This window comes from Polypterus senegalus, chromosome 2 (assembly GCF_016835505.1).
Source record: "Polypterus senegalus isolate Bchr_013 chromosome 2, ASM1683550v1, whole genome shotgun sequence".
In the NCBI taxonomy this organism is placed as follows: Eukaryota; Metazoa; Chordata; class Cladistia; order Polypteriformes; family Polypteridae; genus Polypterus; species Polypterus senegalus.
The window spans coordinates 288,604,137-288,623,211 of record NC_053155.1 but is presented as its reverse complement, the minus strand read 5'-3'; the positions used below and the strand labels follow the sequence as shown (position 1 = coordinate 288,623,211).

General features: G+C 36.6%; 1 protein-coding gene across 1 annotated transcript in view; it reads right to left on the bottom strand.

The window, feature by feature from the left end:
* LOC120523980 (beta-1,3-glucosyltransferase-like) overlaps positions 1 to 19,075 on the bottom strand; it is a 452,278-nt gene that overhangs the window by 236,404 nt on the left and 196,799 nt on the right. Inside the window, exons 3-4 of the mRNA XM_039745736.1 lie at positions 7,105 to 7,144; positions 4,312 to 4,421 (exon numbers count right to left, since the gene is read on the bottom strand). Coding sequence (XP_039601670.1) covers positions 4,312 to 4,421; positions 7,105 to 7,144 — 150 coding nt within the window. The remainder of the gene's footprint in view (positions 1 to 4,311; positions 4,422 to 7,104; positions 7,145 to 19,075) is intronic.

The following is a 19,075-nucleotide window of genomic DNA, read 5'->3' as shown; positions in this document are numbered from 1 at the left end:
AAGTCACACAGTACCCAAAATAAAAAAGAAGTTGTCAGATATCAAAGTCGCCGTGAAAAAGCGAGTCGTAGCCCACCATCTGAGTGTCATATGAAAGCTTTTTAGGGTACAGAGAAAAAAAGGCACACAGTGGGGAAAAAGCACGAAATGTCAACTTCAATCTCGAAATTTCCACTTTAATCACATAGTTTATTGTGTCATTAAAGTAGAACATCATAAACTTCATCTAAAAATCGTTTAATTAACCAGTTTCTCAAATCACATCATAATTAAAGTAGCACGTTAAATGCTTTGTTTTGTATGTGTTCTTCTATGTGCTCTATGTGTGTGAATCACTACGTGCTTCTTAAACTGGCTCTCTTCCTCTGACAGGACACAGAATCCATTACATTCGTGATATTACAGCTCTCTGAATAACTAAAATAATGAGATGTATACGTGATATCATTTTCATGATGATAGGATTTAAAGCACGGTATTAAACATGGGTTTCACAGTGGCGCAGTGATTGTGTGCGACCTTTGATGAAATAATTTATTGCACCAGTACTCAGGGGCGGCTCTAGGCTCGTGGCGGCCCTGGACAGAGAAAGAATCAGTGGCCCCTTCGCCCGATATGTCAATATGGTATCTTATTCACGGCGGATGGCCACGTCCGTTGTGGACACTGCATAGCCGCCTCGTGCTCATGACACAAGCGTTTTAACTTTTGCCGAAATTTGTCACGACATTTTTAGCTGTGTCGTTATTTTCTCTTTCTGTTTTATATTCAATATATATTGGCTTGGCGGCCCTGTGCAGGTGCACAGTCTGCACATGCCTAAGGCCGCCCATGCAGTACTGTCTCTTTCAAACATACTAACCTCCAATTCCTGTCCTTACTTTTCTTGCTCCAAGTAACCGATCGCCACACAATCAGCTCTGTAATGGACATTAAGCTATCTGTAAGCTTATAACGCCGATTCTTCAAAACTTTTAAGGAACACTGAAATATCTTCGTAGTACACGTTTAATTATTCTATCTTTCACGCCAGTCCCAGTGAAGCATACAATATGAGGCAGGAACAATCGTGAGCGGAGCGCCAGATCCTTGCTAGCTTAGCAACACCGTGTCCTTTAATTATTAACAATATAGATTATTTAAATGAAGTTAAAGTTTTATCTGTATAATATAATAAACATATTTTGCTGCATTTCATCTTAAAAATGATATTGTCATCATATGTAAATACACTCTTTATGAAGTGGCTCAGGTTGTGCAATATTATAACTGTGCTGCAAGTTTACAGTGAGGTAACTGTACTAATAAGTACTAACAGTTCTACAAGGAGCAGTTGATGGACTGAGTTTAGAGTTCTTGGGATGAAACTGTTTCTGAACCGCAAGGTCCGTACAGGAAAGGTTTGAAGCGTTTGTCATATGAGAAACAGTTCAAATAGGAAGCATGGCTGAGGCAGCATGTGCTTCATGCTGTATACGGATAATTCTCTTTCCGATCAGCTTCTCCGAGTGGTGCAGTGAGAGTAATATGGAAAAAGAGGATCCGCTGTGGCAACCCCTAACAGCAGCAGCTGAAAGAAGAAAAAGAAAGTGCAGTGAGAGTAACAACGCTAAAGCAGCTATGGTATTTAGAATAGTTTGACCATTCCGTGGACCATTATATTGTTACTGGTTAATTACAATCAGATGCATTAAACTAATAAACAATATCTGGTTAATTTCAGTGTATTTATAAAGCCGCATCAGGAAAAGAAAGGATAACCACACAGGAACAGTAGCACTGCTTTGACGCTGGGTGCCACCAGTCTGCAAAACCGAGCGGAGAACTTGCGTACGACAGGGTATGAGGTACCGTGGAAATGTGCGTGGCTTTACGCCAAGTTTAGGTTGTATACATCGCAATTTGAATGAGGAAATATTCTTACGCAACATTTCTGTGCGTAAGCACCGTTTATACATGAGGCCCCTGGAGCTCTAAGATAGTATTATTATTACTTATTATTTGGCTGCCACTAAATCGAAGGTGAATTAGAGCATTTATTTTAAATTTGTTACATTTCTTTTGTTTTTCCAATTGGAGCACAGGCAGATGAAGTGACTTTCTCAGTGTCAGTAGCAGTATTTGAACCAACAACATCAGGCCTCGAAGTCCAAAGCCTTGACCACTATATCATACTGTTTTCTGTGCCACCCATGTTTTACTTTTTTATTTTGCATTTTGTACTAAATTGTACTAACTTTTATACAACTGATTTTTCTTCTAAAAAAATTACAACTCTTTGATTATTTTATCTAGCTGTGAAAACTGCAGAAAGGAAGATCATTATAGTCATATAAAGCATTATATATTCACTAAAACTTCCAGTAAACAGAATTATTATTTATTTCTGGCATCTGTAAGACTTCCCGCAATTTAATCTGACAGTTTCAAAAGAATCAAGACCTGATACTTTGCTATTAACAGTGTTTCTTTTACAAAATGCACATTATTTTATTATATATAGCAAACATTCAAGAAATGTCTGCGTCTTTTGTTACTGAAAATGTAAATTTTTCTCATTATCTAAAATAAATTCCATATTTAGAGAAACATATAAAATGAATTTTAATGTTCCATAATAAAATGCATAAGAAATTTAAATTGTGAAATTTTTCCTCTAATATCTGCGTAGGTAGGCTGCGTACAGCACCTGAATAATGGAACTTACAGTAAAACTACATACTATAGAATTGGGGTCCCTAACTCAGTTCCTAGAGGGCTACAGTGGCTGCAGGGTTTTTCATTCCAGCCACTCTCTTAATTAGTAGCCTTGATGTCTTGATTTTCATTGACTTTCCTTTTCAGATTACAAAACCTAACTACTTATTTTTTCCTTAGTCAATTGTCAGTTAAGAAAAATTAATGATCTGTTCCAGATCAAAAACATTTGGCGGATGTTCTCATCAATTTAAAATAAACAATAGAAACAATTGAAGACACTGTACTCATTTCAGGAAATGAGATTAAGAGCCCTAATCCAATGTTTTTTGGCCCTACAAAAATTTGGAACAATGATAACTGAAACAAAGGTACAGCAATAGAAGTTCCCTTTCCATCTCTTGACTGCAATGACTGGATTTACTGGAGTCCAGAATAAGATGAATAACGGGCCAATATGTTATTCAGCAGAAGTGTGTCAAGAAATGCTTCAGAAGCTCCAATAGTAATAGGTATGCATAATGACTTACTGTGTCTGTGACTGCCAAGTCATAAGTTTTCTTTCCTTTAAATTTTCTTGTGTTTTATTCATGCTGGTGCATGTTCAGAACATAGTGCATTTGTGCATATATATTAATTTATTTATATATTTGTGTATTTATTTTTTAAAGAGCTCCTGTAAAAAGCCAATATCCCCTGGGGACAAATAAAGTTTTATTCTATTCTAATATTTTTTTTCAGTTTTATGATACATTATTTTATAGTTGTTTGTTTACAGTTGCGTGTTATGTTGGATGTTTTTCCATTAATCAGTTTTTGGTGTAGTAGTCTGCAGTGCTTTCATATGCATCCATGCACACACTTCATCTGGAAGTGATACAAAGTCAGCCATTATGCCTGCTAGTATATAAGCTGCTTCAGCTTTACCATCTCTGGTAGTAAACACTTTTATAATTTTTTTAACAACATAACTACGGGTTGCCTAAATTTAAGAAAGATTGTGTTATTGAAAGTTTTGTTGAACTGTTTGACCACTTGTGCACATGAAAATATAACACAGTTAATTTACACAATTAATTTAATAATGAAGCAAATGACCAAAATAAGACATGCTGAAGAACTTATACATTCTGATTTAAAACATCAGGTTGATTTACATTAATCCCTCTCAATAATTTTAATTCCACTAGGTCCTGTGACACCATTCCTGCAAACATTTTCACAATGGTTGTCCACTTATCATATCTGTAAGGCCAATATGTATAACAGTACTTCAGGCTGATAACCTAGCTTCATGAAGGTCAAAAATTTCAGCCAATATCAAACATGTTCACTTCCTAATAGATACTGAATAAGAGTTTTTGTGTTATGATGGTGGCAGCGGTCATCATAATCCAAAACATTCAAGTAATTTGATTTTTATGGGGTGCCTGATGTGTGACTCTCTTGTAGGAGTCATGAGGATAATAGATATTAAAAGGAAGTTATTTGTTTACTTTGCTATACTTATCTTTCAAGCAATTAACTTTCCTCTCACTTTATGACAAAACCAACACTTACCTCTATTAGTTTTTATGCATTTTTTAAAAGACAGAGAGAAAGGAATAATTTTACCTTAGAAAAGGTTGCTGCACTTTCTATCAGTGCTTGTCTACGTTTTCCAGCAAGCTTGGCATGAAAGGAGTTTCTTTGGCTCTGAATGATAAAAACAATTTCTCTCACATCTAAGAAAACAAAATAATTCACTTGAATTACATATGAAAAAGATTTTTTTTACTAAATATTAAGTTACAGTTAATTACACAAAGGGTTCGAAATGATAGCAAGCAATATGATAATCTTCTCATTAGTTTTGTAAGCATCAGTTTCATGCATAGTTGGATAGAAAGCAAAAAGTGCTTACAATTAAATGCATTCAAAAATTCAATAATTCAAAAATTCAATAAACTACCAAAGCAAGATAAATGCAGATAAATGTAACCCACTTCCTATTGTCCAAATGACTTAAAATTTTGCACACTGATGACAACACATGAATCAATAATCAGTTTCATTAACAGATGAATTAATCCATGTTAAGAAATGAAATTTTCATATGAAGAATAGTTAAAGATTTCACCAATAGATGGCGTTAGTAATGGATAGAAATACTAAAGGAAGTATTAAAATATTGATTACAAAATGATACTAAAACAAACTGAAGACTAAAAAGTTGAAAATAATATATATATATATATTATATACTTTTTAAAAACCATGCTTATATTAAGTTAAAAGTACACTAAAAAGTAAAAAATAAGTCTGTCATACATCACTCGTAAGGTGGGCTCATTTCATTAATCAATAAAATCTTACCAAAAGTGCCCACGCTTTTATTTTATGAGTGATGTATGAGAGACTTGTTTTTTACTTTTTAGTACACTTTTTAACTTAATATAAGCATGGTTTTTAAAAAGTATTTTTATATATATATATATATTTTAATAGTCTGATTTTACATTTTAATTAAGCTATAATTTGAAAAATCCATTTTATTTTTTATTTTAGTATGATTATTATGATATTTAAGGAAAAAATGTATGGAAAAGACCTATTAGAAACCCACATATGTATTCTTTTTATGAGTGTAAGACAACAACAATGTAACAAATATCAGATCTGAATTGGCTCCAGCTGCCCCGTGACCCTGCCCTGGATAAGGGTTCACAAAATGGCTAGACTTGTAATTTATTTTTTTTAAATAACCAAAATGTGCAAGTATAAATACATATTTTGTAGTTCTTCAGGTTATATTTTTGAACAATTTTTTAATCCCTCCTTGTTGTTAATTGTGTCTGTTTGATAAAGGTGATTTTGTATGCATTTTGCATCCTGATATGAAGAGCACTAGGTCTCTTTTCTGTCCCATGAGACTTTAATTCTTCACAACCTGACCTTTTCATTGTCCGGGTTCCCAACACATCTCTGAAAGTGCCTGCTCTACTAGAAAAAAACAATACAAATCTGTGCATCTTGTCAGGGACTGTGAGACCTGTAGCAGCCAGAAAGTGTTAAATCTTCCGGGGTTTCCTCCCTGACATCATACTCTTATTAAGGTGAGGATCAGGTGTTCCAGTATTTGTTGAGTCATATGTCTTTTGCTGTCTTTGGTAAGTAATGCAAATGTCCACCCATGCTGTAACTTCCTCCTTTATGCTGGTGTTAGTCCCCCTTCTTAATACCCCTTTGTAACAACCAGTATACATAAAAGGTATACCAGTGCTAGTAGACCCTGCTCCACATTGCCATCTTTAAAATCTCTCCTCTTCTCTCAGCCTAGCGGTTTTCTACAGACCTACTCCTGCCATTCTGGTCATGTCCAGGTCCAGTCTGGCACACCTTCATAACCCCATTTTCAATTTTATTACTCATGATAATAAATAATTAATCTGATAATGGCTGTTTCTTTTTGCATTTTGGATGTGTTGTTTTCAGTTTTACATAATGTTGTGAAGTACCTCATGGTTTAAAGTCAAAAGTAAAACTTTAATGTGGAAAACCTGGAAGAAAACCACATCCAGAAGCACAGGAACAAAGAAGCTGAATCTGAGTAAGCAAGTCACTTGTAAGTAAAAAACAAAAGTATATGCAGTCAATTATAGTCATACTCAGCAATTTAATATAGCCTAATGCTATTGGCAAAGAAAGGAAACTGCTTCAATCTCAATATTGAAATGTTCAAAATTATTAAAGGTATCAACAGAGATAAATCAGAAGATTATTTTTTTTCTGTTTTTGAATTAGCCAGGCATGAAGCTATTTGATTTGATTTTTTGACTGACATATTAACACAACACCCCTCAAAAGACTTCCTTGATGGTGTACTGATAGGTACTTAACTTTGCATTGAAATAAATGAATAGTTTCAGCCTGAAGATCAGCTAGCATATTGCTTTATACCCCTATAGCATAATTAAACAAAATAAAAAGCCCTAAATTGTATGCACTGGATATATGAATTGGCTAACATTTAACGGCAGCTTATCAATGGCACTTGTTTCCTCAGAGGTTATTGTTTCAGTTTTTTGATTTATAACAGAACACTTATATTTTAAACTAGGTATCTCAACTTCACTTACAATTGACTCCCCTTTTTTCATGACTTAATAAAATTGTATTTTGTTATTAATATTCATTAACTTAAAAGTCTTTCAATGTAAAACTTAAATTATAAACAACATTTCAATGCCAAATGCATGAAAGCTTCAATGCTAATTAAAAGTAAAATGTATGCTTTTAAGAGTTTTTAAAAAACAAACAGAAATGATTAATACTTTCCATCTGGGTGATCCAAGATAATTACATTAATAGTTTTAGCAATTAAATTACAATTTTATAAATATGCATGCTACAAATATAAAAACTCACCTAAAACACTGTTTGTTAAATCTGCACCAAACTCTTCATTCTACATGTAACAGAAAACAGAAAATAGTAGGTATGTAAACAGCAGTTACAAAAATGGAATTACTTATAAATGGATGGATAGTTTACAAAGATTTTAACAAATATTATGATAAACTGTTAGGTAAAAAAAGTAAAACAAGTCCTGAAAATAAATGTATGTTGTGTTTTATATTTTACAGTAGAAATTCAAAGTAAATCACAAAACATGTCAATATTGGTATATTAAAGATATATATATCTGTGTGAGATTCAGCATAAACATTACCTATAATATACTAGACTAATAATTAAAAGCAACAAATGTAGAGCTGCTCACAGAACACCATGTAGTTCCCAGAATAAAATGTTAATTATATGGTTATTTTTTCATCATACAACAAAACAGCCAAATAAACCACTTATTAAGCAAATGTCTTACATGGAAGGAGAAAAGTATAAGATAATAATACAAAAAATGCAATTAGTCATTTTAAAGGTCACTGACCAGACAAGTATGCAGCTTACCCCAAAGCTAAAACCAAAAAACTGCATTACCTACTATGTAACCAGTTGATGTCATTTAAGTTAATTGGATCTCACATTAAAGCAGCAGATTTTTATTTAAAGCACGCGATAATAAAAAAAGTTGGCTATAATTTGATATTAAGGACATGCTTAATAATTAAAGGAACTAATCAATATTAGATACTAGCAAAATACCCGCGCTTCGCAGTGGAGAAGTAGTGTGTTAAAGAAGTTATGAAAAAGAAAAGGAAACATTTTAAAAATAACGTAACATGACTGTCAATTTAATTGTTTTGTCACTGTTATGAGTGTTGCTCTCATCAAGGACTTGATTATCATTATTTCTTTCAATTAGGTTCGTATTTGGAGGATGTGTTGTGTTCAAGTTACATTCCGTGTTTGTCAACCGTTGTAAAGATAACAGGTTTCATTCATCGAAGTGTTCACTACCCAAATTGGTACTCATGAATCTAAGATGTTTAACAGGCATTCCCAGTATTAAGTTGTGGATTTGCCTGTGAATATTTAGCGGCAGCATGTCTATGAACTTGTGGATCTGCCTGCGAGTAATTTAGCAGGCAGAATGTCTATGAACTTGTGGATTTGCCTGCGAGTATTTAGTGACAGCGTGTCTGTGAACTTGTGGATTTGCCTGCGAGTATTTAGCGGCAGCATGTCTATGAACTTGTGGATTTGCCTGCGAGTATTTAGCGACAGCGTCTCTATGAACTTGTGGATTTGCCTGCGAATATTTAGTGGCAGCGTGTCTATTAACTTGTGGATTTTTCTGCGAGTATTTGACAGCAGCGTCACAAAGTTGTTTCCGTCTAGCTGCATCAGAAAATGTACCACGACGTCTCACACGCCTCTTTTTTACTGTTTTCTCACAGCTTGGATTGCTGCTGTCATAATCGGTTTGAGTTTCATGGTTTGTTTCAATTACGTTAGTATTTGCAGGACATGTGTTGAAGTGACATTCGGCATCTGTCAAGCGTTGTAAGCATACAACCGGCTTCATCGATAACTTTGCATCCAGCTTTTGAGAGTTGAAACATTCATAAACATTACAAAGTGTCCACTACTCAAATCATCACCTGTGAATCTAAGATGTTTAAGAGGCATTGGCGGTTCTCCAAAGGTCTAAAATAGTTGGCCATGTCAGTACACTTGAAAGCAACAACCGAACAATTCAGCGGTAGCCATCAACTCATATGCAGAAGCATAGGTGAAGGGCTTAAGCAATTCACTCTTATAGTGCTCCTGTGTAGTATAATTATCTCCTGTTCCGTCATCAGTCCACACCTTGAACCTGTCCCAGTCATTCAATATATAAGACACAATGTTCCTCCCGATATCAAGATTGAGCCTGATATGGCCGTGCAATATGTAACACAGAGAATGGAAAAGGCAGGTGGCATCTCTGGGCATGGAAACCACTCAGTAAGTGACAGTTCTTTGATTGATGGTAATCACCTCGATAGACATGTTAATGGGGGTACGGTTGGAATAATAAAGGAAATGGGTATCTGAACAATGTAAACTAAGTCTAAAATACCTATACAATAACTATAATGGTAATAAATGAACAATAAAACAGCGGAGAGGCCGTGGATTAAATAAAAAGGCTGTAGTTATCAGCAGGGAGACGTGAATACTGTGGCAAAGCAAGAAAAGGAATGAAGAGACCGGAGCGACGGACGGCCTTATATAGGCAGGCAGCCAACAACGTGGGAGGCGTGGGGATGGTGGACCCAACGCCACCTCACATGGCAACCTAGCTGCAGGCTATGGATGTATATATGTACGTAAGTAGGATTCAGTTAACATTGGGAACCTGCGTACCAAATTTCTTGAAGATGGACCCATAGGTAACAAAAACCGTTGGAAAGTTCAATATGGCGGCCGACAGTGGCGTCATACCACTGAAATAAGTACGTACATCGGTTTCGGTTAGTGCAGGGAAGCTGCCTACCAAATTTCGTGAAGATGGGGCCATAAAAAAGAAAGTTTAACATGGCGGATGTTGTCGACCATTATGACCGTTACGCGTAGAATTTCTAAATGAAACCTGCTTAACTTTTGTAAGTAAGCTGTAAGGAATGAGCCTGCCAAATTTTAGTCTTCTACCTACACGGGAAGTTGGAGAATTAGTGATGAACGAGTCAGTGAGGGCAACAAAGACGTTGGAAAGTTCAATATGGCGACCGACAGTGGCGTCATACCACCGAAATAAGTTTGTACATCAGTTTCGGTTAGTGCAGGGAAGCTGTCTACTAAATTTCTTGAAGATGGGGTCATAACTAAGAAAGTTTAACGTGGTGGACGTTGTCGACCGTTATGACCGTTACGCGTAGAATTTCGAAATAAAACCTGCTTAACTTTTGTAAGTAAGCTGTAAGGAATGAGCCTGCCAAATTTCAGCCTTCTACCTACACGGGAAGTTGGAGAATTAGTGACGTTGGAAAGTTCAATATGGCGGCCGACATTGGCGTCATACCACCGAAATAAGCACGTACATCAGTTTCAGTTAGCGCAGGGAAGCTGCCTACCAAATTTCTTGAAGATGGGGTCATAAATAAGAAAGTTTAACATGGCGGACGTTGTCGACCGTTATGACTGTTACGCGTAGAATTTCTAAATAAAACCTGCTTAACTTTTGCAAGTAAGCTGTAAGGAATGAGCCTGCCAAATTTCAGCCTTCTACCTACACGGGAAGTTGGAGAATTAGTGATGAGTCAGTGAGTCAGTCAGTGAGGGCTTTGCCTTTTACTAGTATAGATAAAAAATGTACATACAGTAACTTGTCATTTTCTTCTGGAAAATGTATATAGATTTGTGATAGTGAAGGTGAGGCTCGGCTCATCTCTACAGCACTTCGCACTTCTAACTTTCTCTCTTTCTTTCCTAGGTGACGAAGCGGAAGCGTAAGCGGAAGTAGAAGCAGAAGCAGACAATGGCCGACAGTGAGATGAATCGCGTTGCCATCGTTGTCGAGGAACTCCAGGCACTCGACAAACAGATTCAGAAACTCCTGTCTAGACGAAGGTACCTCAGAGACTTGAAGACTCGGCTGCTGGACAAACCACACCAAACAACGAAGCGGCGTAACATCAACCCCACCTCGTGCGCTCAAGTCCAAGGGCAAGTAAGCTTCGCCCCCGCCTCGTAGGAACAACGCTGATGAAGACCTCGACGGGTTTCAGCTTTGCAGGCGGGGGTTCAAGGCTAGAACACCTCCAGCGGCACAGGCGAGCATTCAAATCCAGAATCGATTCGACCCTCTCCGCATCCCCAGTCTGCCTTCAACCCCGGGTGATATAATCGTGGTAGGTGATTCCATTGTACGAAACCTGAATATCACGTGCCCTAATCAAAAATCCTTTGTTTCTTGTTTTCCCGGTGCTCGAGTTCGAGATGTGATGAGGCGGGCGCCGACCTTCTACCAGAAGCACAAGAGGGCAATTGGATCCATCATTCTACATGCCGGCGTAAACGACATAAGGCACCGAGAGTCAGAGGTTCTCAAGGCTGACTTCGCAGCACTAGTTGAAGACACGAAGGAGAGGACCCCATCCGCAAAAATCTTCATCTCGGGTCCACTACCTCTCGTCAGACGATCGCATGAATACTACAGTCGTCTGCTGGGTTTAAACAACTGGCTGAGAGGCTTCTGCGAGAATCAAGACATCGGGTTTATAGACAACTGGGATCTTTTTGGGAAAGCCGTGCTTCTTCAAGCGGGATGGACTGCATCCGAATAGATTTGGCGCCCGGGTCCTCTCCGAAAACATCGCTAAGGTAATTCGTCTATCTTGACTGTCTACTTCTACTGCTAACCCCTTACGTAATGCTACTGGTTTGATAGGACATAATGGCTTAACAGAGTCTTCCGTTAAAGTGCACATCATTAATAATCTAATAACAAATCTTAATGCACGTAAAAATCTAGGCAGTGCGGCAAAACACCAATAATTTAATTGAAATTACTACTTCAGATCAACACTGCATTAAGACTATAAAACGGATTGTAGATTACATAAAAAGTACACACAGAGCGCGTTAACAAAAATAACTTAATTTTTGTTCCGATTACCGATAACACGCATAAAATTCAGCTCTGCCCTTCAGAAACATTAAATATGGCACTATTAAATGTTAGAGCTTTAACTAACAAGACATTTTTTATAAACGATCTTATTAGTGATAGAAACATTGATTTTATTGCACTAAATGAAACATGGCTTAATTCCAATGGGCGGCAGTTTTAATCGAATCTGCGCCTCCGGATTACAGTTTTACTCGTGCGACCGCCAGGGAAAAGGGGCGGTTTGGCAAACATTTACTCGAGCGATTAAAATGTAAAGATGTTAGTTTTGGTAAATTTAAGTCCTTTGAGTATCTCGCCGTTGTTATTCATGGAGATTCTCACGTTCTCGTATTATCCGTGTATAGACCTCCTAAATATAACGCGTCTTTCCTTGAGGAATTCTCTGACTTAATGTCAATTTTAGTTACAAACTATGATGCACTCTTAATAGTGGCGACTTTAACTTTCATGTCGACAATCAGTGTGACCAAAAGGTAAAGGAATTCATGAACCTCCTGGACTCTTTTGATTTGAGGCAGCTCGTAAATCAGCCTACACATAAAGCAGGTCATACGTTAGACTTAGTGATTACTAAAGGACTTAAAGTTGATATAAAGCAGGTCACTGATATCGGTCTATCAGACCATTTCCTTCTACTATTTAATATAGAAATAAAGATAGAAAACGCTCATGAGAAGCATTTTGTTAAAAACGCTTCTTTGACTCATCAGCAGCTTTAAAGCTTACAACTATTCTAAGCAATCAGTCCGTTTATAATGCCAGCTATAATAGCGAGGATAATGTAAATAGTAAAGTGGAAAACTTTAATTCTAAAGTAAGAACTGCTGTTGACATAGTTGCACCTGAAAAGACAGTTAAAAAATCCTCTAGTACTGTTATTCCATGGAAGACCCAAAGAGTGTCTGATTTAAAAAGAACATGTCGTAGAGCTGAGCGTAAATGGAGGAAAACTAAACTAACTATCCACTATGAAATATTAAAAGTTAAAATAACAGAATACAATAACACTGTCCGTCTTGAGAGCTGCTATTTCTCTAATATTATAAATAACAATGCTAGTAATCCCAGAGTCTTATTTTCAACAATTGACCGTCTGTTAAACCCAGGTAACACAAAGGAATGCCCCAGAATACTTCCAGTGAAACCTGTGAGAACATTGCTGTATTTTTCACTCAAAAATTAATGATATTAGAGATAACATAGTATATCTCCCCAACACTGCAGAACCTCCAAAGTCCCGGTACTCCGTTATAAACAAATTAAATGCTTTCACCAGGATAGATTTACCTGAATTACATAGTATAATCTCTCAACTGAAATCCTCCACCTCGTCCTTGACCCAATACCAACCAGGTTTTTCAAAGAAATATCAGGCGTCTAATTGACAATATTCTGGACATAGTAAATTCGTCATTAGATACGGGGTCTTTCCAGACTGTCTTAAGACTGCTGTAGTTAAACCCCTTCTTAAGAAACATAATCTTGACCCCTCTGCCTTTGAAAATTTTAGACCCATTTCTAACCTGCCCTTCTTAAGTAAAATTTAGAGAAGGCAGTCATTATGCAGTTAAATGACCACCTAAATAAACATGCTATTCTTGATACTTTCAGTGAGGCTTCAGAACAAATCACAGTACAGGAACTGCACTTGTTAAAGTAGTAAATGACTTGGGGTAAATGCAGACAGAGGCCATTTATCTGTTCTCATCCTCTTAGATCTGAGTGCTGCATTTGACACCATTGATCATAATATTCTTAGAAATCGCCTTAGTCAATGGGTGGGCCTCTCTGGCAGTGTCTTAAATTGGTTTGAATCCTACCTGGCAGGAGAAAATTCTTTGTGAGTTGTGGTAATCAAATCTCAAAGACACATGATATCCGATATGGTGTTCCACAAGGCTCTATCCTGGGTCCGCTGTTATTCTCAATCTATATGCTTCCGTTAGGTCAGATTATCTCAGGTTACAATGTGAGCTACCACAGCTATGCTGATGACACACAGCTGTACTTATCTATAGCACCTGATGACTCCGACTCTTTCGATACACTAACACAATGTCTTACTGGTATTTCTGAATGGATGAATAGTAATTTTCTCAAACTAAATAAAGAGAAAACTGAAATTTTGGTAATTGGCAATAATGGATTCAGCGAGGTTATCAGAAATAAACTTAATGCACTAGGATTAAAAGTTAAGGCGGAAGTAAAAATTTAGGGGTAACCGTTGACTGTAATCTGAATTTTAAATCGCATATTCATCAGACCACTAGGACAGCATTTTTTCATTTAAGAAACATAGCTAAAGTTAGACCTCTTATATCATTGAAAGATGCTGAGAAATTAATTCACGCTTTTGTTTTCAGTAGACTAGATTACTGTAACGCACTCCTCTCAGGACTACCCAAAAAGACATAAATCATTTGCAACGAGTGCAGAATGCAGCTGCTAGAATCCTAACTGGGAAAAGAAAATCCGAACACATTTCTCCAGTTTTGATGTCACTACACTGGTTGCCTGTGTCATTCAGGATTGACTTTAAAATACTGCTTATGGTTTATAAAGCCTTAAATAATCTCGCTCCATCTTATATATCGGAATGCCTGACACGTTATATTCCAAATCGTAACCTTAGATCTTCAAATGAGTGTCTCCTTATAATTCCAAAAGCTAAACTTAAAAGAAGTGGTGAGGCGGCCTTCTGCTGTTATGCACCTAAAATCTGGAATAGCCTGCCAATAGGAATTCGCCAGGCAAATACAGTAGAGCAATTTAAAACACTGCTGAAAACACATTACTTTAACATGGCCTTTTTATAACTTCACTTTAACATAATCCTGATACTCTGTATGTTCAATTCTTCATAATAACTATTCATGGTGGCTCTAAAATCCGTACTGACCCCTACTCTCTTCTGTTTCTTTTTCCGGTTTCTTTGTGGTGGCGGCCTGCGCCACCACCACCTACTCAAAGCATCATGATGCTCCAACAATGATGGACTGAAAGCCAGAAGTCTACGTGACCATCATCATCAGGTCCTTCCATGAAAATATGATGATTTATGTTAGGTAGAATGCCCAGAGGGGACTGGGCGGTCTCTTGGTCTGGAACCCTACAGATTTTATTTTTTCTCCAGCTTTGGAGTTTTTTGTTTTTCTGTCCACCCTGGCCATCGGACCTTACTCTTATTCTATGTTAATTAATGTTGACTTATGTTTATCTTTTATTGTGTCTTCTATTACTCTATTCATTTTGTAAAGCACTTTGAGCTACATTTTTTTTTGTATGAATATGTGCTATATAAATAAATGTTGATTGATTGATTGATTGATAGTGTTTTAGGTAATGATTTCTTTTCTTTTTTACTTCATATAATAAATAATAATGAGAGTTTCTCTGACATTTATAACTGAGGTCTCCTGAGTAGAAATGATTTCATTAAAAAAAAGATGAACTGTGATAATACATAATTAACAGCAATATCTTCTGACTTTAGTCACTCGTTGCCCTCTTAAGTAAAAGGATGTGTTACCATGAGTGCTATAACTACTGAGAACATTCAGAGATTATAAATAGATTCCTTGAAAAACAAGAGAAAAACGGAATATAGCTACCTTGAGTGCAGCAAACATTACTTTAACCTACAGTAACTTCAATTACATTTTTGTTTTGCTATATATATTATATATTCATGTAAAAATTATAACATTCAAATACAACATTTCTGGATTTACATTTCAAAGTCCCATGTGACAGCCAATTTACCAAGATAAATGCTTTGCCTTGAATATACTGTGATGATAGTCAGAGTGACAGTATTTATGCAGCAGGAGCAAAATGCAGTACCAGTGACACAGGATGATTAACTACCTTAGCCAGGAGTAGACACTATGGGCTGATGTCAAGGTGAATTTGAAGCAGTTTTCAGACTGGTGATGGAGATTGGTTGGAATGGGAAAAGAGTGCAATGTGAAGAAATGTTAGGGAAAGAGGAAGCAATAATTATACAGTAAATGAAAACTGGAAGTACAGGGTGCGCACAAAGTCCGTATACCCCTATCTTTAGGAGCATTTACAGGAATAACCATGACAATTTGGTTCCTGTGGACATTAGCCCAAGTCTTCCTGGTATTTCGAGGTGTGTTTCCGACATCCTGTCTGTTGCTGCCACCTGTTGCCGCTCAAGAAATCGCAACAACGTGGCGGTCATTCCAAGACGAAGCGATGGGTGACACAAGTGATTTTCACGATCGAGGAGCGTTTGGTGGCCACTGTGTGGGTTCATGAGCAGCCTGTTACTGGAAAATCGATCAAAAATGTCTTGGATGACTTTGTTGTGCGTTTTGGGAAGTCATCGCCGACAAAGAGGACGTTGTTGCAGTGGGTGAAGAAGGCTTTTGCAACGGGCAGCATCCAAGATGCGCCGCGAAGTGGAAGACCATCCACAAGACATGAAATGTGTGCAGATGTGGCAGAGTCTGTCCAACAATCCCCAATGAAATCCACTCGTAAACGTGCTGCTGAGTTGGGAATAGCGGAATCGACAATGCGAAAACACATCAAACAGGACTTGCAAATGAAATGTTGGCATCCATTGCTCGTTAACGAGTTATCAGATGCAGACTTGGACAGACATCAGGAAACTTGTGATCTGATGCTGCACCAATTTCCAACAAATGCTGAGAAGAAAAAGGTTATGTTCTCTGACGAGTGTGCAATTTATCGCAGCTCCCGCAATCAAAACATGTTTTCAAAATCCTCCAAAAGATAGGGGTATATGGACTTTGTGCGCACCCTGTAGTTTGGGAAGTAGCAAAACAGAAGTAAAAGATGGCCTGATGGCAATGACCTGACCGTTAAGCAAGTACAGTATGTCTGAGTTACACAAGGCTTAACAAAGTTTTGTTTGGTGTCACAATTTCTCATCTTGCCACTTGTTACAATATTGTTCAGTTACATGAACTTCTAAAGTTGGACAATAGCATTAATCTAAACTGTACTAATACATATAACATACAGTACAATTGTCAAACCATAATTAATCGAATCATGAAGTGCAGAGGATGAGCGGTCTCATAACAGTGACCACTTAATTAACTTTTACTGTGACAGTGCTGAAGCTACTTAACACAAAACACAAATTGCTCTTAGATATGAAATTACATCCATCAAAAAAGGTCTGCTTGCTCACCTATCTGGCTAATAAGGTAACACAACAAGAAAGCATGATGAAGTTATTATTTTGTATTGCACTTTTGTTTGCTTTACATTGTAACTGATAATGGGGGATGGGTAAAGATGCTGCGTAAAACATACTGATTACTTTCACTTCCTGAAAATGCATCACAATGTTAAGAATAAAATGATAAGAAAAACTTACTGATTTTCTTTTGGTTTTCAAAAAACAGTACATTAGATTCCACCAGTGCAATTCTATTTATGGTTTAAAAAACCAGAGAAATGTATTTTCAGTTTTATGATTACTAATACAAACACTCTTTAAAACCTTTCAAAAAAAGGAGAGGGAAAGGAAAGAAAGAAAGAAAAACGGTTTGACTCAAGGAAGATGTTACTTTGTAATGAAGTTTTAACAGAACTATAACTCTGAGGGTTTCCATCCACTGAATGTGACAATTCCGCAAAGAAAATTTAATCATTTCTGACAAGCAGGTTTTGGGAATCTGCAGAATAAGCCAACAGAAAAGCAAACCACTGAAGTGGTTGATATAAACTACATTATTTCAGAGTGAGTTCCAGTTTTCTGACATATTTCTAGTCTTCTCATACATAATACATTACTCTTCAAAGCATACTGACCACTGTTTAGAGCTTGCAATAAAAAAAAATCTGAGTGCAAAATTATCTAGTTTGAGCAACATAATTCTGCTATGAAATGTTACTGAATAAGGCTAATTTATTAAAATTGTGATTGGAGGCCTCCAATGCTGACTTTAACTAAACTAAAAATAAACCTAAGGGAGAAATGATCTGAGGTGAAGTTAAAAGTACAAATAAACACTTTGTAAGTTTGCACAGAATGCACTTTGAGCAACAGAAAGGTACAGAAATAGAATGTGTTTCAAAGTACCACTGAAAATAATGAGATTAAAGTCCATATAAGTTATATATTACAAGTAAAAAAAGGTGAGCATTTCTATAGTATACCTTTTTAAGAAATTAAGTGCATTACTGCAAGTTCATCACTGTAGTGCTGCTAATTAAATATTATGCACACAATATTCACTCTTTTATTGAGTATTGAATATTATAAATTACATACATTTTAAACTTCTACAGCCTGTATAAAATATTATTAGCAATCATTATACATACACCTTGTAATGTGAAGATCATTTCAGCACTTTTTCCAAAAACATTTAAGGTTGATTTAAAATGATTACTTTCTAAATGAGTTGTATTATAACTCATTTGCATCTCTCAAAGGTTTTATAAACAATAGTTCATATGCCTTTTCAATTATTTTAATTATTGAGAACAAGTGGCAGCCAGAAGGGCTTCTGAACATTTTTTTTGAAAGTAACTGAAAGAATAAATACCTATTCAAATCACCTTTATTATTATTGTACTCTGCCTCAGCACATGCAGAGCAAAAGGTAGTCTGTGCCAAAAAGATAGCAATGAACAAATAAAAAATAATATAAAAGAGAAAACTATAAATATATAAACATTGAAAAGTAGATAATTAAGAAAGCAGAATAAAATCTTAATCCGGATGGTTCACTATGTAGTGGGTGCGGCAAAGCACTGTAATCAGCGCATGCTCCCAACCTCTCTCCTCTTCTCTCTCTAAGTATGCATGTAGTGCAATGGGGAGAGAAGTCGGTAGACAATGCAGTGTTCCAGAGCACAAGACTGCTCCCAACAGTCCTGGGAAAGAAGCTAATTCTAAGCCTAGAGGAGCAGGCCTAGAGATGCCTATAGTGCCTTAATGATTGAACGAGCATAACCAGTTCGTAACTGAGGCGAGTGGGATCCATGGTGATTTGAAACCCTCTACATACTGTAAGCAGCACTTTTGTGTAAATGTCCCCTTTACAGCTGAAAGCTATTGACATGTTCTGCAGTTTAAACAATCCTCTGCAGGAAGTTCCGGACAGTTGCCTAACCACACAGTAGGTCAGGATGATCTCTATTGTATGTACATCAGTAAAAGTTGACAGATAAGTGAGATGACAGACAGGCCTTTTCAAAAATCTTTAAGAAATTAAGGTCAGTAATTGTTGAGCATTCTTTATTCAGGAGGAGATATTAGTCATCTATATTAGATCCTCTGCGATATACTGTATGTGCCAAGGAACTTAA